Source organism: Centruroides sculpturatus, unplaced genomic scaffold (genome assembly GCF_000671375.1).
Source record: "Centruroides sculpturatus isolate CEXI.00-Female unplaced genomic scaffold, Cexi_2.0 scaffold599, whole genome shotgun sequence".
NCBI lineage: Eukaryota > Metazoa > Arthropoda > Arachnida > Scorpiones > Buthidae > Centruroides > Centruroides sculpturatus.
In genome coordinates, this window is record NW_019384829.1 from 183,483 (window position 1) to 205,363 (window position 21,881).

The 21,881-nt window shown below is 25.9% G+C and overlaps 1 protein-coding gene across 1 annotated transcript in view; it reads left to right on the forward strand.

The window, feature by feature from the left end:
• The first annotated feature begins 1,743 nt into the window (after positions 1-1,743).
• LOC111630072 (uncharacterized protein C18orf63-like) overlaps positions 1,744-21,881 on the forward strand; it is a 31,293-nt gene continuing 11,155 nt past the window's right edge. Inside the window, exons 1-10 of the mRNA XM_023374091.1 lie at positions 1,744-1,918; positions 7,592-7,670; positions 10,927-11,095; positions 18,657-18,698; positions 19,885-19,961; positions 20,030-20,109; positions 20,208-20,301; positions 20,426-20,508; positions 21,202-21,382; positions 21,464-21,859. Of these exons, the coding sequence (XP_023229859.1) occupies positions 1,785-1,918; positions 7,592-7,670; positions 10,927-11,095; positions 18,657-18,698; positions 19,885-19,961; positions 20,030-20,109; positions 20,208-20,301; positions 20,426-20,508; positions 21,202-21,382; positions 21,464-21,859 (1,335 nt within the window). The 5' untranslated portion in view covers positions 1,744-1,784. The remainder of the gene's footprint in view (positions 1,919-7,591; positions 7,671-10,926; positions 11,096-18,656; positions 18,699-19,884; positions 19,962-20,029; positions 20,110-20,207; positions 20,302-20,425; positions 20,509-21,201; positions 21,383-21,463; positions 21,860-21,881) is intronic.

The window sequence follows — 21,881 nt, forward strand, 5'->3', positions numbered from 1 at the left end:
ATCCTAAAATTGTTTGCCCATATTCATAGTCGCCCGCAGACTAAAAAAGTAGCCCCTAAGGGATAAAAGTTTGGCCACACCTGTTCTAGTGTTTCTAACTGCATAATAATCTCAAAGAAACTAAAAGAGCCAGACTCTTGGTTGATGTATGTAAAAATTAGATGCTTACGTGCTAAAATATTTTCCTTAGCTTGTAGGATTCTAAGTTTAATTCTATAGTTTTTTTTTCTTCCTTACAGTAAAGTCTTGGAATCTCTGAACGAGTTAAGGTTCGAAATTAATACTTTCAACGTAATGTAAATAAAGTCTAAAACTATGATGGAAGGATGAATTATTTAATTTGTAATTTGTATTAAAAAGAAATATATGTCTGTAATAAAATATCTTATTGCATAAGAAAGGTGTGATTTATACTTATTCCAAAATCGAAGTTTTTCATATATGAATCGAGAAATAATAAGCGTATAGTGAAAACTTCTCGTCAATTGTACGAGAAGTTAATTTCATTATTCTCGTGAATAGTTCTTGCATATTTTGAGATTGAATTACTCTGGAATTGGTAATTTATGTAATTTATTGAATGCATAATTTAATATTTTAACTAAAATGTATCCAAATTACATTTACATAATATTATAGATGTATTATTCAAGAGAAATTTGCTGGAAGTTTTCTAGTTTTTGTTATTGCTTGCTACATAAACAATTAAAGTTAACAGAATGGAACATTTTTATAATTTTCATATTGTTCCATTTTTCAAAATAAATCAATATGGAAATACCGAAATGGTCCAATTTGAGTAAACACTAAGAAAATAATTTAGTCATAATTCATTTCTAAAGTATTTAATTTTCAAATTCTTATTTGTTTATTGACCTAAATAAACACCATATCATTGACTCTTAATGCTCTCGTTGCTACTACTGTACTTATAATATCGATTCTAGTCTTTAGACAAAATATTTATCATTCTTCTTTACATCCATTTTAAATATGATAGAAACAAATTTGTACTGAATACAACCATTAGATCAACTACTGTTTAAAATGCTGATATCGAATTCGTTAAAACTTTATATTACCCATAAAAGGTCTGTGTTTCGTAAATGTAATTATGATTGAGCAAAAATAAAACAAATACCAAAAACATTATAAGGTGGCACAATAAAGGACGATTTAGACTCATTTATAGGAAAAGAACCGAACTATTGGATTGCCTTTTATCTCGTTTTTAAATACAGTTATCTAATGGCTTTTATAATTATCATCAAGGCACACTAAATTGTATCGAGTTCAATGTTGTATTGTTAATTTCGGTGTTAACGATTTAATATAGAAACTGCTAAATTAAATTTCATTGAGAATTTCTGAAATTAAAAATAATTTACTTACATATCATTCTGAGCATGCGCACAAAAGCCAGACGACAAATTTAAAAAACTTTTCTTATTTTCTAATTAGATTCTATTTTAATTAACTATTAAAAAAACGTAAATAATAATTATTATTATTACTACATATAAATACATAAATATTATTAATATTTTAAATTCGAAAGCATATATGATATAATTTGCTAATGTACTGTACAGTACATAGATTACAAATAATATTATGTTTGTTTTCAGATTTAAAATATACATAAAATTTATATATTTATGTATGTGTGTATTAATATTTAATCAAAATGAGATAAATAAATAAATAAATTAGATTACGATTTGAAATTTATCGTCTGTTTGTTTTTTTGCGCATGCTCAAAAAAGCAGACGACGGGCTTTAAAATGGACGATTCGAACAAAACGGTCTTCTTTATTACAACACCGAATCTGGACGAATTAATCGGGATAAAGTTAAAAATCGATACGTCTTCTATTAACAGTGATAATTATTATAATAAGAAAATCCAGAAATGTCGGTAAGTTAATATTTTAAACAAAATAGTCTATGTGATTTATTATTTTTAAATATTTAATTGTAAAAATAGGAAAGATTTTACTTGAATAGAATTTAATTTAATTTACTATATTAATATTTAATCTATTAATTTTACATTGTAAACTAATTTTTGAAAAAAAAAAAAAAGAAACTTTTCAGCAACGAGTTGCTTAACTTTCCCGACAACATTTAAAACTGTGGCGCCATCTGTTACGATATTTTATTTAAAAATCATTTTATATTTTTGATTATTATAAAATGGCAAAAAAACTTAGTTTTGAAGGTGGGATGAGTTATATAGAAAATTGTAAATGCTAATAACGAGTAAAATCGTCATTAAGTTCGACCCTGTTTGAGATATGACACACGATCCCTCTCTATCTCTTCATCCTCTCGACCTTTAATCACTAAGATTTAATAGCATCAATCCTCCTAATGCTCAAACCTCCCAGCAAAATTTCAAAAATTTTTGACAAAAATTACATAAATTATTAAGCTTTTAAATTGGTTAAAAGAGACACACACACAAATATAAAAATCTTGGGGTCTTTTTTGACTGATTGCCATATTTTCCTCTGTTATATATAACAGAGCCGGAAAAGTAATAATAATACTTGCTTAATTACCTATAGGCCTATTATACCTAATGAAAATGCAAATAATCTACTATTAGCTGAAATCTTAAAAATTCTTCCTGCTCTACGGATAAGAATTAATTGTTAGCTTGGACAAACTCATGATACATCTTTCTCATGCCGATCATGGATACATTTCAGTTAAATTCATACAGGGGAGAAAGGCCGACGAGAAATGGATCCCAATCGCTCATTAAAAATTCTGAAAATCCTGATTCAAGCCTAAAAAATTATTTATCTGGATATATAATAAATCTATTACATTGGCCGTCGTGTTCTAGAGTTTGCTACTCCTAGCAATCGATAAAATAAAATAATTAAAAACGCGTAATTTGTTTTATATTCACATTTTCTTGTTTATCAGAATATTGTTTCCTTTTTAAGTTTTATTTATTTATTTATTTATTTATTTATTTACAGTAGTGCTATGCTGATATCCGATACATCAAACCAAAATCGACATACAGTATGTTTACAGCATCGATATCTATATTAAAATTTTTGTATAGTACAACCTTAAATTGCAGTAAATCACAGCACAATCATTATATAAAATATTATATAAAATTTGATGATAAGAGTAGAAACTATAGATTTTTTGTTATATATTATATACTGCAATTACAATTCTTTTCTTTTTACGAAAATTTTATAATACGAGTAATTATTTATTGTGACATCGTCACAATGGCGGGCTGCAAATTTTAATCATATTTTTAATGTATTTAATTTAAAATATATGCTCTCCATCTCAAATTAGTATTGTAGTGTCTTGCCCTGTACATCGTACTTTTACTTTAACAGTAGAGTCGTGCCAGTCATCTATCTAACACTTTTCAGGGAAAATTTTCAATTAAAGTAACGTGACTTACGGTATATATCGGAAGTTTCCATATAGTTAATGCGACTTCATTCAATAATAAATCTTTTATGACATATATTTTAGGAAATTTGCTATTCTCTGGCAATAATTTTTGCAGAGATTAGACAAATATGTCGATATATACCAAATTTCACCACTTTTTCCGCTACTCGGTGTTCAATAAAATATTGAAAACTGTTTTATGACCAAAATATATTATATGAATAATATGGAAAATTACATTAATTCAAAAACATTGACAATACAAGAAACAACGACAGAAAATTTACTTTTTTATTAAAAAAATTTGATATGTTTAAAATGACACAAAGGTAATAACTGTGACTACAGTATTTGTCATTAAATGTCGCTTTATCGAACAAGAACGTTAATGCCTATCAGAATAATATTCAAATGTAGATTTGATGATAGAAAAGTTAATAATAAATTATGAAATAAAAATAAACTGTAAGTTTTTAGTAAAAAGTGATGAAAAGTCATCGCTGAAAACATAAATGAGTTAATAAAAATAATTAACTCAAATATAATGTATGTAATTTAACTTAACTCAAAAATAATTTTTGAAGTATTAAGTAGATTAATTATTTTAGTAGTTTATAAGCTAGGATTCGGGCAAATACGAATCTGGTTAATATTACTAATGTACAGTACTTACATCGAATGGCAAAATAGTATGTTGAAAAAAAATGAAAAGTTAAATGATTGAAATATTAACTGAAATATATTATTTACTGTAATGTAAACTATTACAGTAAATAATTCGCGGTTATTCTTCTTTTTTTTCGTTTTTACCGTTTTCTTTGTCTATATTGCTATGATTTTCGCTTTGTTTTTCGTTTTCAAGGTTTGTCTTTCTCACCGAATTCACTGCCGTGAATTCTGATGAAATATTTTATTAGTAGTAGCGTGAGCATTGAAAAATTTCGATATTGTTTCTTGCAGCAGCAATTTAAATTAATATTACGAGAAACGATATCAAACAATTCGAATTTTATTTAAACACACTGTACAGTACAGAAGAGTCTTGATAGCTCAGGGTTTCGTATAGTTCGAAGTACTATCAGAACGCGTAATACTGTATTACATATTTGGGTAATTCAAATCAAGTGTGATGAGCATGGGCGGATCTAAGTTTTTCGAGGCCTAGGGCTTATTGAAGTCCAATGGGGCCCCGCTTTTTGTTAATACAAATACTGTAATACAGTACTATAAATTGTCATTATTATTATATTATTAATATTAACTATTTTTTTCTATACAATAAGTGCTCATTGTTAATGAAAAAGTGTTAAAAATTTATGATAATAATTTAATTTTTGTGGGCCCTTGACACTTGGGGGCCCAGGGCTTAAGCCCTATTAGTCCCTATGTAGATCCGCCCCTGGTGATAGACATTATACACTAAAATTGTAAGCACACCGAAATATCTAACATCAGCATTCAATTTATTGCATTGTGCAATGATATGGTTATACTTTCGGCCAGATACTTTCAGATACTGAGATACTGTATGATTTTCATTTGTCCCGTATAGTACAGAATATCACAGACATGGTCAAATGTGGCTCGTTTTGAGTTACATGCGGCTCTTGCTGAAAGTGTTAATTTCTGCTTTTTATTATTATTTTTACAATTTTATTTCCACAATTTTGTGAAAATGTGTTTATTAAAAATTCAATATTTGTTTTATATTATATTTATATTATATAATAAAATCGCGGTACAGAACTGCGATACAGAATAAAAAAAGTACAGAACTGCGGCTCCCATGCATTTTGCAAAACCTACATTTCGGCTCCCATTGAACTCTTGTTTCCCCCCTTGGAAATCATATATTTAAATGTACTACATGCTAGCTGTCTCAGTAATAATATAGAGCGTCTATTTCGCGCTATATCAATGTTGCGGTAATTAAGTGAATATAATATATATTTTTTAAAATGATATTTTTTTGTAAGAATTATATTTAGCTTGTTATTTTCTTAAATTTTGCCAACAGCAAATCGAATGTAGATAGAAATTAATTGATTTATAGAAATCCGATCGGTACTTTGGGATGGGATGTACAGTACGACATTAACTTATGTCAATGTATCTGCCTAGTTTCGTAGCAGTTGGTCGAACGGCCTAGGAATGTATAGCAAACAAAAAACATCCTCATTATTATTATTATTATTATATTACTAAACCTTAAAATCTTATTGTTTTCCGCTGTATATATATTCAGTATACTTCGGGTTTTCAATAGTTTAAGGTTATCTGTTTCCTTATCAACTTGAATACGAATATTCTACTGTAATTCGAAATAATTTTTTTATTGCTTATTGTGTTTTCGTGTTTTCTATTGTTACTTTTAGTATAGAAAGAATAAATAAGTAAATGTAGCACGATAATCAAACACTACTGCAAAAAATTATCTAAACTAAACTTATTTTATGAAAATAGTTAATATATGTATTTGCATACAGTTTTATATTAAAATATTTGTAATTTAAATTATTTTTGATGTCTACATTTTTATAGAGAAATTATTTTTAGAAGAAGTGAAATTCTGGCATCGCCTATTTATTATTTATTGTGACATCGTCACAATGGCGGGCTGAAATTTTTANCACACTGTACAGTACAGAAGAGTCTTGATAGCTCAGGGTTTCGTATAGTTCGAAGTACTATCAGAACGCGTAATACTGTATTACATATTTGGGTAATTCAAATCAAGTGTGATGAGCATGGGCGGATCTAAGTTTTTCGAGGCCTAGGGCTTATTGAAGTCCAATGGGGCCCCGTTTTTTGTTAATACAAATACTGTAATACAGTACTATAAATTGTCATTATTATTATATTATTAATATTAACTATTTTTTTCTATACAATAAGTGCTCATTGTTAATGAAAAAGTGTTAAAAATTTATGATAATAATTTAATTTTTGTGGGCCCTTGACACTTGGGGGCCCAGGGCTTAAGCCCTATTAGTCCCTATGTAGATCCGCCCCTGGTGATAGACATTATACACTAAAATTGTAAGCACACCGAAATATCTAACATCAGCATTCAATTTATTGCATTGTGCAATGATATGGTTATACTTTCGGCCAGATACTTTCAGATACTGAGATACTGTATGATTTTCATTTGTCCCGTATAGTACAGAATATCACAGACATGGTCAAATGTGGCTCGTTTTGAGTTACATGCGGCTCTTGCTGAAAGTGTTAATTTCTGCTTTTTATTATTATTTTTACAATTTTATTTCCACAATTTTGTGAAAATGTGTTTATTAAAAATTCAATATTTGTTTTATATTATATTTATATTATATAATAAAATCGCGGTACAGAACTGCGATACAGAATAAAAAAAGTACAGAACTGCGGCTCCCATGCATTTTGCAAAACCTACATTTCGGCTCCCATTGAACTCTTGTTTCCCCCCTTGGAAATCATATATTTAAATGTACTACATGCTAGCTGTCTCAGTAATAATATAGAGCGTCTATTTCGCGCTATATCAATGTTGCGGTAATTAAGTGAATATAATATATATTTTTTAAAATGATATTTTTTTGTAAGAATTATATTTAGCTTGTTATTTTCTTAAATTTTGCCAACAGCAAATCGAATGTAGATAGAAATTAATTGATTTATAGAAATCCGATCGGTACTTTGGGATGGGATGTACAGTACGACATTAACTTATGTCAATGTATCTGCCTAGTTTCGTAGCAGTTGGTCGAACGGCCTAGGAATGTATAGCAAACAAAAAACATCCTCATTATTATTATTATTATTATATTACTAAACCTTAAAATCTTATTGTTTTCCGCTGTATATATATTCAGTATACTTCGGGTTTTCAATAGTTTAAGGTTATCTGTTTCCTTATCAACTTGAATACGAATATTCTACTGTAATTCGAAATAATTTTTTTATTGCTTATTGTGTTTTCGTGTTTTCTATTGTTACTTTTAGTATAGAAAGAATAAATAAGTAAATGTAGCACGATAATCAAACACTACTGCAAAAAATTATCTAAACTAAACTTATTTTATGAAAATAGTTAATATATGTATTTGCATACAGTTTTATATTAAAATATTTGTAATTTAAATTATTTTTGATGTCTACATTTTTATAGAGAAATTATTTTTAGAAGAAGTGAAATTCTGGCATCGCCTATTTTAGAATTGGACACTATGATTTCAGTAATTATGAAAGTAAGTTTTTGTTTTATATATAACATTTAATTTTTATATTTCTACATTTTATTTCCCCCCCCCCTTAAAATTGGAATGATCATATTTTAACTGTTTGAAAACAAACAATTGTTTTTATTTTTTTAAATTTAATTTGTAAAATTTTCTGTTATCTATATATCTAAATATTGTATTAACGTATGATGTAAAAATTACACTGTTTTACAAAAAATACCGTAATTTGATGATAGTAAGATCCAAGGTATAACAGAAACTGAGATACCTTTTAGGAGAAATTTTATTTTATTTTCTGTGTTACAAAGTAATAAAAAATTGAAGGACTTGAATAAAGGAACGAAAAATCTGTATATGTAGGAACAATGAGAAAAAGGAAAAAAGATTGACATGAAGAAAAGATTAAAGTAATAAATTATCAGCTTCTGTGAGGAAATAAATATTTATTAAAAATATTTAAGTCTGTTGAAGTGTTTGAACGAGAATTGTTTTAGGAGTTACGAATCCTAAAGCATGACAAATTAAGTTAGCAGGAAGACGGAAAAATCTTTTGAAGTTTTGTTAACTAAAAATCTAATAAAATATGTTTTTATGAAATTTTTAAAAAATTACAAATATTTATATAACTACAAGAAAAAGAAGTTGCTAAGCAACCATTTGTTTACATTTTCTGCGTTAAAGAAAGACATCTTCAAAACAGCTTCGAATGATTTTGAGTTTTGCATATTTAAATTGAAATACATTTTTAATGAGCGAATAAGACGTTACTGTCAACGCTTTGTTAAAGCAGTCCGCCTTTGTTCAAGCGGATAATTAATCCGCTGCGTTAAATCACCTTAGTACTGCACATTTTTCCTCGTCTGACGTGCATAAAAATGAGTGAAAATTTAAATTTAAAATTTGACGAAAAATTTTTCATTATATCACTACATGTGGAAGAACAAAATGAATTACAAATACAGAAATATACCGCTTATAATGTTTTAACGTTACACTCGTGAGTTCAGAATCACTATTACATCTGTCGGTTAACCGAACACGTCTAGCAAACTTCATAGCACTGAGCATAAAACACCACATACTTTTTGTTCGCTGAATGCCCAATAATATATTTTCTTTGAAAATGAACTGTAAGCTGGTATTTCAGGCTATTTATTTTAATTTCAGTAAGCAATTTTAGCTATTCGCTGTATTTAAATTAGAATTTTAAAGACTTTCATTCAAAAATAGATAATATTGTTAATAAAAAATTTATACTTTCCAGCATTTTCAGTTTATGTAAAAGCAATAATAGCATAGTATAACAGCGGCATAGTAACATTGCTTGGTAGAAGTTAGCGAAGGTATTAGCATATGATTTTAAATACACATATTTAAAATCATATGCTAATGCACATTCTTTTATATTTAAGTACCACCAACGTTAAAATTCTCAAGTTCACGGCCAATGTAAAATAAAGATGAAAATGATTTAATTTTATATTAAAAGATTGCAATTACAAACTCCTCTATTATTATATTTGAAATTTAACTCGTGGTTCTTTTAGCTTCTGTAAATTTATGAAAAAAGTGAATAAAGAGACAAAGTGAATATTAGAAAAACTTTTCATTTTTTTAAAATTGCAAACCGGTATAATTAATTTCCAAAATTATTTAGATTACTCATTATTTTTTAATCGAAATGTAAATTTGTAGCCTATATATATATATATATATATGAACTTACATTTCGATTAAAAATATAACTATATCTATATGTATCTGATTTTTAGTATAACTAGGCCTATATCTATCTGATTTTTAATATAACTAGGCCTATATCTACATTAGTAACTTTTTATGAATGAATAGAAATATATATATATAGGCCTATATTTATTCATAAAAAATTACTAATGTAGATATAGTTATATCAAAAATCAGGCATATAATATACCATTTATCTGAAATAATTTTGTTTCAAATACCTGAACGGTTTTTGTCATATTTTCGTAAAAAAATAAAATAAAAGAAATTACATAAATTGAATCTAAAATGGCCATTTTATTCGTGTAAATAGTAAAATTATCTTTTTGATTAGTTATACGATTATATATGATAAGCTATGCTAATTTTCTATAATTATCTAAATTTAAATATTACATTTCAGTAATAACATTTTTACAATATTTGTGGATCTAATTCCAATGTCCAGTACTCCGAATAAGTTACAATTTCAAGATTTGATATGTCCTCTCCATTGAAGTCTGTTAAAATTATGGAAAATATTTATGAAAAGAATATTAAGATTGAATATTAATTAATAATAATTTAATAATATTAGGAATATTAAATTACTAAAACATGTGTTAATAAACAATTAATAAATTAACATAAAGATTTTAAAATCAGCATATATAACATTTTAAAATTCTTTCTATTAGCATTTAATTTCAAGTTTTTTGAAATTTTCTTGATATCTCATACATTTTACGAGCAGATTTAGATTCTCTATCTTATAAAACAGAAAATCAAATTTTATATATTCCAATGCCTTAAATAAATTATTTGGTCCAACAGATAGCTAATGATTATCTCATGATTATTTATTTATTTATTTATTTTGAGTTAGCAACTTTTATTGAGAATTACCAGATTTCCAATCTTCTATTTTTAAATTTTTGAGACATTTATTTCTTGTATTTACATAAACTTTTGCATGCTGTATATATAAAATCCAAACAAAAACATCTGAGATGTAAAAAAAATTTCTCCAAGTAAAAATTTGACAATTTAGATGACGTCAATTGATATTTTGCTCACTACCTAAGAAAACAATTTTCTTTTTTAAAGAGATATTCGAAATTATTTAGGTATTTGGGGGCGGAGAAATCGACCCCGAAAATCGGCAACTGTGATTCTTGTATACTGTATGTAGTCAGTCAGTGACAGTTACTTGGCGGGTAGTCACTGCTGTGACTCCTGATCTATTGAATAGCATAACATTAACTTTGCAACTTTGCCTTGTGTTGCATTATATAAAAGAATTATATTTAATTTAAAAATAAATGAAAAAAGCCGACGTTGTTACAGTTTTTAATGTGCCCTGGTTTTCAATGTTTGTACAGATTGTTTCTTTTAATTAAAATTTAATTTTTTTTAAAGATTTACTTATATTACTATGATATTATAAGTCTATAAAATGATTTAATCTAATCTAATATAAAAATATAAGCAAATAATTAAATATTTATATTGTATTTAATTAATTTATTCTTTATAGTTAGAAGACTGGAATTATTCGGATATAAAATCAGATTTATTACATATGAAATTACATGTAGTAAGTACTGAAAATGTCACTATATTTTCTCTCAAACAAGCCTTGATTTATACCATATTAGCAAAATTAGCTCCGAAATGGAACCAAGTTGGTAATCTGTTAGTTCAAGGTAAGAAAACATACATACAAATAGTTAAAAGTACGTATAAATTATTGTACAATATTTTACAACTTTTTTACAAAATATTTGACAACCTTTCAATGATTATTTATTTATTATAACCGGACAACCAGAATATTTTCAATGTTTCACGTTTTTTCATGTAAATAGCAAATGTTCTAAACTAAAATGTTTACTATTTACAAAATAAAATAATCAATTAATAAATATTAGTGATGTAACGAATATTCGGTTACTATTCGGTATTTGGCCTATTCGGCCCATTTTTCGCTATTCGTCCGAATACCGAATACCTAAAAACAGGAGTAAGAAATAACAAAAACACAGTAAATTAATCATTTTGGTATTTAGATTTAATGTTATCGGGTTAGTGTTGTTTGTTTATATTTATTTATAACTTATAACATGCACAAAATAAAAAAGAAAATAATATTAGTCACATGTATTCACAATTTATAATTACAAAGTACACGTACACACCTATTCGTTCGAGAATCGTCGCACATCTGAGGGTCTAACCCTGTTTATCCTTTTTAAGCACTTGTCTTTGCTCTTCCCTTTCTGTTTCCTCTATCGCTCTAGTCCACGTATGCCTATGCATACATCATAATACGCACTCACGATACTTTCGATTCGTCACTTTTCCGTCGTAGATTTCCCATTTTACAATTACGTGACTCATAAGCTGGTGATAACAGAGAAAAGAGACAGATAGGACGTCGGTATAAGTCACAGTTATGATTTCACATATTCGAGACAGCTTGGTAGCTCGAACGGCCCCAGGCTTTCGCCCATGCTCGCTAAGGGACTTTCATTACAAGCATTTAGATTTCCGAAGTCTATGACAACAATTGTTTGACATTGACGGCCGCGAATTTCGCTCCAATAAGCTGCTTCGACTTGTTTGATTACGCTACCAACTCAATTTCATATTTATTTTTCACATTTTCACTTCGCGGTCCTTCTCTGTTCTTTTTCTGTTATTTACACATGTAGGTCATTTCATTGTTTTTGATTTCACACTTGATTTGATATCACACTTGATTTGATATCACACTTTTGATATCACACTTATCACATACTGCCATGACGCTTGTGTCTGTCCGCTTTAGGGTTTCTCATTTCCCGGTCTTTTGCTTGTCCCGGGATTCCGGGATAAAAGTGAACTGTTTCCCGGGATCCCGGGAAATCCCAGGATAGAATCAATTTTTAAGGTATACAAAATATCTTGAAATTAAATGGTATAATTATTTTTCATTTTTTTAAAGTAATTTTAAAGTTCTGTATCATCCAAAATCATATTAATAATGCTGTGTAAGATATATAATAAAAATTACCTTTGAATTACGTAGAAATTTTCACAAATAGAAAAAAATTTATTAAAGTTTACTAGAAAATGCATACAACAACAACAAAAATGCTTTGAATTGAGTTAAAAATTAAAAATTGAACTTAGATCAAACTTATAACTTAGAAGGTAATTTTCGTTTTTTAAATAAAATATAATACAAAATATTGTAAACTTTTATAAGATTTTAAAAAGCAAAGATGGTCAATACTCCGATAACTCACTCTAATTCTTATTTTAGTAATGAAAAGTCTTGCCACCGAGAATGCCCTTTCCGATTCAATTGATGTGATTGGAATAGTGTTTAATGCATTTAAGAGAAGACAGATATTATGTGTTTTTTCACCTGTAGCCTGGAAGATTTCGAGTTTGTTTTCGAGATTGTAGTACTTCTTTTGCTCTCTAGTATTTTTGATTTGTCTACCTCGGCTGCTTTAATAGCGGCATCAAGCTTATAGCTCAATAATTCGGCAATTCGTTTGGCTTTAATAATCAGGTTTATGAAGAAAAACTTCATACTTGCAGACTTTATACTCGTTTGTATCTTTGCCCAATTTGCACAATCTGGCGTTACGCATTTATTGAAGCTACTGGGCATGGTTAAAAATTAAGACAGCGTAAGCACAATTATTCCATATATTACAGGTTCTGACAAGTAAAGAATTTTCAGAGTCCTGGCACAAATAAGCTACGTATTGATTATCGACCATTTGTGACATGCCATAACGAGCAAAAATTAAAAAAAAAAAAAAAACTAATAGGTAGGTTTAAAATTAATAAATACAAATTCTGACAGTGAATGAGATAATTATGCTTTTTATTTGCAAAAGTTTTTTACCTTAACACAAAATAAGAAAAAAAAAGTGAATTGTTAAGAAATTTGCGGGATTTCAGGGATATTTCCCGAGTTAAAAAAACAACCGGGATCCCGTTTGAGAAACACTAGTCCGTTTCAACTGTCAAGAATTAACGCGATTGGCGAAGCGTAGTGACAGTGGGCCAATAGAGAGCAGGGTCCTTGCCATAATGCGATTTGCGCGCCAATTTTCGTACGTGCGTTAATCAAGCCGAATAGTATGGCCGAATATTCGGCTATTCGGCCACGCTCCTGGCCTAATATACTATTCGTTGCAACACTAATAAATATGCTTTTTCTATGTATCAAAATAAACTTTTGTTTTTATATTATAATATTTCGTTTAATTTTCTTCGCTATTTATTCTTTCATTTAAGTTATTTTAACTTAACGCATTTAATATATACGTGCAGTATATAGTAGGTTCAAATTTTAATTCCAATCTCGTTGAAATGAAAACAATATCATAAATTATATAATAATATAAGCCACGTAATTATAAACATAAATATATATCCGTTCCAAATATATTATTATATGTATGTTTGTGTTAGATGAAAATAAATTTATAACTATTTGTTTTCATTTTTATAGTTTCAATCAATTGAAAATATTTTAATAATTGAATTAATAAAAACTCCAATATGATAAAACTTATGTTTTACATTAAAATCCAAGAATCAAATAAATTTATCCTTTTTTAAAATAAAATTTATAATTTGCATTATAAATAAAATCTTAAATATAATATAAATTATAAATTTGATTTATTTTTATTTTAAATAATATCTCGTCTAGTTTTCAAATACGTTTGTTTTTTTTAAATATAATTCGCTTCTGCATTATTGCAATGTATTTTTTTCCTTCTTACATAAAAGCAATTACATAAATGCAAAACAAACTACTCAAAATCAGAAATAAAATTTTATATTATCAATACATAACGTAGGATAAACAAGTTCATACAGTATTTTAAAATAGATTTGGAATTTATTGAGATTCTATGTCTAGTAATTTTATTAATATTAAATTCAGATGTAATTTAAGTTTGATTTTATTAAATATTAATAATAGTCCTAAAATTTATTATATTACTAATATAATACCACTTACGTCTACGTATCGATGTTTCTAGTATAATTATCTGAAATATTTAAAACAATTTAACAATTAATTTTGAAACTGTATAAGTTATTCTCGTACATTTTCTTATTAAATCAAATTCTATTGTGTTGTATACACAACATTAATCATAAAATTTTTCTTAAAAAAAAATAAAACAGCTAGAGAATTGAAATTGTATTTTAGTCTATGCATCCGACTTTAATCTCTCCTTCGTTTGTCTACTCATTTATCCATATGATTTCTGGAATCTAATTAGATTAGATTAATAGGGTTTAATAATTTCTGTGGTTTCAATAAAATCGATATACAATTTTTAGCTATTGAAGTTATTCCTTTTCGATATCCGGATTTTTGAAAAATGATAATTATATTTGTTATCAATTATACACGATTTGGGCCTATGTGTGAATTGTGTCTGATTCCAAATGCTCTATAGTTACGTTAAAAGAATGCTGTATATACGTAGGCTGTTTTTTTTTTTTCAAGTTCCGATGGTCCATAAAAAAAGACAAGTGTAAATAACAAAATGAATTTATTACCAAAAGTTAGGTATAAACATGGTTACTTTTCGACATAATCACTGTGAAGATTGAGGCATTTGTCATATCTGTGGACAAGCTTTTCCATTCCCTTGTCATAGAATGTTGCCGCCAATGACTTGAGATGGGCCCTAACGTTTTTTGAAGATCGTCATTAGTCTCGAACCTCTGCCCTCCTAGCTATTTTTCCTGTTCAGGAAAGAGATGGAAGTCGCTCGGCGCAAAATCGGGGCTATACGCTGGGTGTTTAAAGGGGTGAAGATTTCCATCTTTCAGACTTCCACTCAGCTTAAAACTTTTTAATGTGTGAAGATTTCCACTTTTTTCCTGAACTGAAAACGTGGCTAGCAGGGCAGAAGTTTGAGAGTAATGACGATCTTTAAAACAACGTTGTTAAGGCCATCTGAATTCATTTGCGGCAACATTCAATGACAAGGGGATGGAAAAGCTCGTCCACAAATATGACAAATTCCTCAATCTTCACGGTGATTATGTCGAAAAGTAACTATGTTTGTACCTAACTTTTGGTAATAAATTCATTTTGTTATTTACATTTTTGTTTTATGGACCATCGGAGCTTGAAAAAAACCGTCCTCGTATTTAAAATATTTAATTTATCACATGTATTAATTACGTCTGGAATCATGTATTTATTTATGTATTTTATTTAAACAAAACACTTTGAAATTTTTTACGTGTAAAATTTCAGTAGCTAATTTAAATCTGAATAATTTTATTATGCCTTATCAAAGATAATTGTCACTTTCATATTAAATTTAAACGATTTATCATTAAGACTTAATTTTGTTAATTATCTGAATCTAAAATTAAACTAAAGCAATCTTTAATGTTTTAAGTAAAATTTCTACAATCTAACTTCATTATTAGGTTTTACATAAAATAATTTTACGAATTTAAATATATGTGAAATTTCAAAGTTGCTACTGTTGCCTCCAGATAGCAGAGACCACACATGGTCACATGGTGGTAATGTAGTCCACGTGTATATTTTGTCCCATAAATCATAAATATTCTCCCGNACTTTAAAATGATTAATTTTTGTAAGTTTTGATAATAACAAAGGTTAAATTTTTATTAAATACAATCTAATTATAAGTTTAAGAATTAACAGAGTATACAACTATTATTAATATTGTAGCGATATTTTATTTTGAATTATAAATGATAAATTTATTTTTCATTTATATTTTTGTCTCAACCTTATTTATTAATTTTAAGTAATAAAAATTATATAATTAAATTATTTTAACGTATATAAATATGTTATAAATATATGTAATATATGTATATTACGTATAATGTGTACGTATACGTAATATACATATACGTTACAAATATATAGACTACAGTATATTTTAGTATATATTTTTTAAATTAATGTAACTGTAAAATATAAAAAAAATTAATTCATTCATTATTTTATATTTAAAACGAAAGTGAAAAGGGGAATAAAAAATAGTTTAGCTACTACAGTACTTTTAAAAAGATTTTTAAGTTGAAATTTTATCAATAAAGTTAAATTTTTATGAAAAATTGCTTATTATAGAATCATTCTAAAAATATAAACACTGAACTTTTAAATCAACGAAATTAGTTCAATTAAAAAAGACAATTTTTGCCAATAAAGCATTCTCTTTTTGAAACATATTATTCAGTAAACATGGCTTTACAATTTAAGCGTATCACTGTAATTTATACAGATAAGTACAGTATTTACAGAACAATGTTGAAAAATATGAGATTGACTACAAATCTTATATTTTTCTTATTAAAATCAGTTTTAACACAAGAATAATTGACATTCCTATGCTAATATATCTACAAAAATAGTACAATATACAGTAATTATTTTAAATATAAAACTTTGTTGTAATTATTTATATTAACATTATAATAGAATTTTAAATCAGATTTTCCAAATATAAAAATATATGTTGTCTAATATCAAAAGTAACTCTATAATATTCGTTTCTATAATGTGGATAAAAAATCAACTTTTTATTATTATTTTATAGTAATTATTTGACACGATTAAGGTATTCATTTTTACAGTTTATAATTTTTTCTATTTGTCTTAAATTTCCGAATACAAGATATACAATAGTTGCCGCATGAATGGTATGTTGAATTGGTTAGAATTACCAAGAAGGCTCTGATTCGATTTATACGCGTATTGGATTAGGCAATTAAATAATCCAGAGAAAAAATATGGATAAAAATACAAATCTAAACAAACCGTCATGAGTATAAAATAAGCAATTGTACTGGTAATGACGTTTTCTATTTGTTTAGATTAAACTTTTGTACTTGTTTAATTTCATTTATTTTAATTCTATTGGTCTACTTTTCCGTAATTTCAATTATAGAAGGAAATTATACATTGATTTTCACTAAATAAGAAAATCTGGAATGTTCTCGTGGTCTTTCAATCAAATTTCTGTCTTCCTTTAGGAGTTTACCAAACGAGAACTTTTTAACATTCTTAAGTAAATAAAACTTGGAATAAAACAAGTAATCCTGTTTGTTATATCCTGTTAATAAATAAGTTATTCTATTAAGTTTTAGCCACTGGAAATTGTTTGAAAATTTAGAAGTCTAAAGATATAAAAGAGGATGCATTTCCATATCAATGCTTTATATATCTTTTGATTTTATTTGTTTATTTTATCTTTCAATGATCATGTTGATAGAATTGACTAATATTGTCAAAATAGATTTACATTTTGAATTCATATAGAAATATCGATATATTCTAAGCTTTTTATTTAATACTATTATTTATTAACATATTAGCATCAATATTCAAAATATACATTTACATACACTAGTTTTATAATAATAGAATTGTCGTATTGGAAATAGAAAGTTTCTCATTTTTACTGTACGGAATTTTTTATTTTAATATGAAAAACTATTGACGAACAAATTTTAAATTTCGAATATGTAAATTGAATTCAGTGAAAATAATATCAGAACAGCAAATGTTAATCCAGACTTTGTCGAGTTTAATAATTTTACTAAAGAAAAAAAAATGAGAGTATTTTCTTCCCTGTAAAGCAGCATTTTTTAAATGTTTTTTTCATTTAAATTATCAAATTTACAATGCAATTTGTTTATTTATTTTTGAAAATATAAATTTAAAAACGTATTAATAAGATATATAGTTATAATGATAAAATATGAAAGCTGTAACAAAAAAGTTTATATTAATTTTTCTGTCCGGTCGGAAGAAGGATGCAAATAAAACAAAAAGTAGGAGAGAACTGCAGATATCATTTTCAAACATACAAGTAGAAAAATGTGAAATTTTATTTCCATCAGAATCAAATCCAGACCTCTTTAACAAAAGTATGAACCATTTCAAAACGCAGACTAGCAGCAAATAATAAATTAGTTATTATTAATTTATATTAATAAACACGAGTTAATAATTTATTTAAAATTATTATTAAATTAAAAAAATAGTTTATGTCATTTCGTAGTTTAAATATTTACTATATATGTATATTGATAGATTTTAATTCCCTAAAAACAGTTTAGGACAAAATGCTCATCTTACATATAAACAAATTATATTTAAAACTTTGCAAATTCCATATACTGTATATGAATATAATTCTAAATTATCATTTATCTATAATTTTAAAAATTTTCTTTCAGGAAAAGATTTTTTATTACAAGAACAACCATTAAATGCAGTTGGTATGTTTATTTTCGCCTTTATTTTTACAAATTGAAATATGTTGTGTTTAATTAATATCGTTAATATAACAACGAGTTCTTATTCCTAAAATATTTGCTCAAATTACACAAAATTGAGACGGCATATATTCACAGAGAGCTTGTCGCATGTCAAAAATAAAATTGGATCAAATTTTTATTTTTAAAACTTAAAATATATTAATCCTAATATTAAATTAAAATTAAATTATGGATAATTTTAAACATAATTTTATTAAAATAATAACTTATGTAATCTTAATATTTAGCTCTAAATAGCAAAATAAGATAGGACTATCATAGTAAATTAAAAATGAAAGTTATAATTGAAACCTTAAAAATGAAGATAGAATTAATTATGAAATGAACTAATCTAAAAATGAAATGCCTAAATAATGTTACTTAGACAATTGCAATTTTTCATTTTTTTCCTAAAAATTTATAAATATTTTCATATATCTGCTAAATATTCATATCTGTACCTTCAAAATTTAGAATAAATACTTTGAAGTGAATATTCATATTGTCTATCGATAGAAACGTATCCAATGAAAATAAATGTTAGCATAAATACAGTATAATTTTGTATTTATTTTATCCTTAATAACTTTCTGCAGTTAAATAAATAAAAAAGTTTTGATATTCAACAAGAAAGCAATAAATAAAAATCTTTAAAATTATTATATAATCCGTTTACGTCTACATACTCTTAATGTTAAAATGAAATTTTTTCATTAATGTATAATTTTTGAAATTTTAAATAAGGCTTTTTACCGCATGGAAAAACAATAAGCATGAATTTTAAAATAAAATGAATCTTATAAAATCGAACCAAATTTTAAAAGAATCTTATGTACTGTATATGTTTCTAGTTTATCAATTTTTGAATCTTTGCAGATATGGATTATTTTACATTTTTCACATCTGTACAAAAACTATACAATTTGTATTTACTTGCTTTAGGATTGAAATTTTCTATGAATACCAATTCATAATAGATTACATAGTCGGCGTTAAGAACTGTTTACTGTAGTGTATAAAATATTATAAGATATTGCTTTCTTTTTTATAATTTGTTACTTTAATATTCAAATTAAAATGTACTCGATACTTTTTAAAAATTCACATTTACTTAATGTAATAAGCAAAAAAAATTCATTTTTATAAGATTTAGAAGTAATGGTAACAAAAAAGGAAATCCTTCTTTGTATTGAAGCAATCTGTATCAAATTTCCAAAAATGAAGGTAGGCCATATTTAAACCGTTTAGGTTATCTAATTTAAATAGTATTTAAAAAATGAATTTCCTGGTAGATTAAAGAAGAGCTTTACGAATCTCCTATACGTGATACGGAACAGAATGTTGTAATTGATTCGTGTTACGTGCTACCCAGGTATATACTATCAGACTTAGAAAACAATATTCAAAATACTATAGGCCTAATTTAATATTGCTATTAGAATATTAATTAATTTATTAAAATTTATGTAGCTTGAAGAAGGGTTTAATATCATCCGTATGGAAAGTCTTTCCCGAATGTAGTTTACCAAATTTCAAGGCTATGAGAAAATATTGGAAAAATACTGTAAGTTGGCTATTTTATTTTTAAGAATTAAAATAAGACACAATGTAATAAAAATAAAAAAATATAATATCTAATGCTTACTTTTTATATTTTAAATTGTAACAAATTATTTTTTTAATTCTAGTACGGATATCGATTACCAGAAAACGATGACAATATTATTTACTATAACGTTAAATTTTGGGCGGATTCAGATAAAATATTTACATATCCTTTTTTAAATATTTCCAGTAAATATTTATAGAATTAGATATAAAAAGGATAACTGTATAAAACAGATTAATTTTAACTTTATTGTAAACCAGAAATTACGTTAAATATAGCGTTTTAATATGCACGCGTACGTGAATAAAATTATTATTATTATTTTTTTTAATTCTAATTTTATTGATCACAAAAACAAATTAAGTTTCTGGAGAAAATGAAATTCATACAAAAACTGATACAGTATGGTTATTGTAAAAGATAAATATAAATAAGATTTAAGTTATTTATTTTAAATAATTCCAAAGTAGTTTTAATGTAATGAAGATCTCATCTGTATTTTTAACATTAAAGTTTTAATTTCTATTTAATAATAATATATTACAAACATTAACATTTTAATAGCTAAAAATTTTTAACATTTTAAAAACTTAATTAAATTACATTATTTATTTTTAAGCTTTTAGAAAGTTAAAAAAGTTGAAGTAAAAAATTACTATTTAGGTATAAATTCAAATCGCTTAAAAGAAGAGAAATCATTATATAAAAATAGTTTAAAAAATTATAAAATAAATTAAAAAATTAAATTTTACTATATAAAAAAAGTTAAATAATTTAAAGTATTATTTTCAATGCAAATCCTTTTAATTCGTTATTATTTATAAATTTTTATTAAAAAATCTTTAACTATGATAAGTATCCCGATTTATGTGTAAGACCAGAAAAGCCTACAATTATTCTACAAGTAAATACTCAATCAATAACAACAGTTTTTCTAACTGATTTACAACAACAAATGAATCAATTATTTCAAAGAAATTCCGAATTTAGTTTTCAACCATTACATATCTATAACCAACCTAAATTCCCAACTGAAGTGAGCTTAAATTTTAAATTAATATATTAATAAAGAATATTAATTAATTTAATTTATTTATTATTTGTCAATAAATTACAGGTTTTATCACCTAATATATCACATACATCACTTAGTAAACCTTATCGCAGTTATACTTCATATTTAGCTGATATAACTCCTGTTAAACCAATAGAAACAGCAGAAATAAAATCGCCTTACTTTACAAACACTAATACAAACAATTCTGATGTAATTAAATCATCAAAAGGATTAAAATTAGAATCAAAAATATTAAATTATTACCCAATAATTCGTCAAGTTACAAGAACGATGAATAAAACAAAAAAGTTTAAGAAAGTGAGACAATTTCCAAATGTAACTTTGCACTCATTCTTCAGCACTAAAAAAACATCGGAAAACAGCATTTCTCTTAAATCTAACCCATTAAAACAAAAGAATTTAAATGAAAGATTTGATTTATCATCTAATGTAGAAGTAAGTAAATTTTAAATAATCA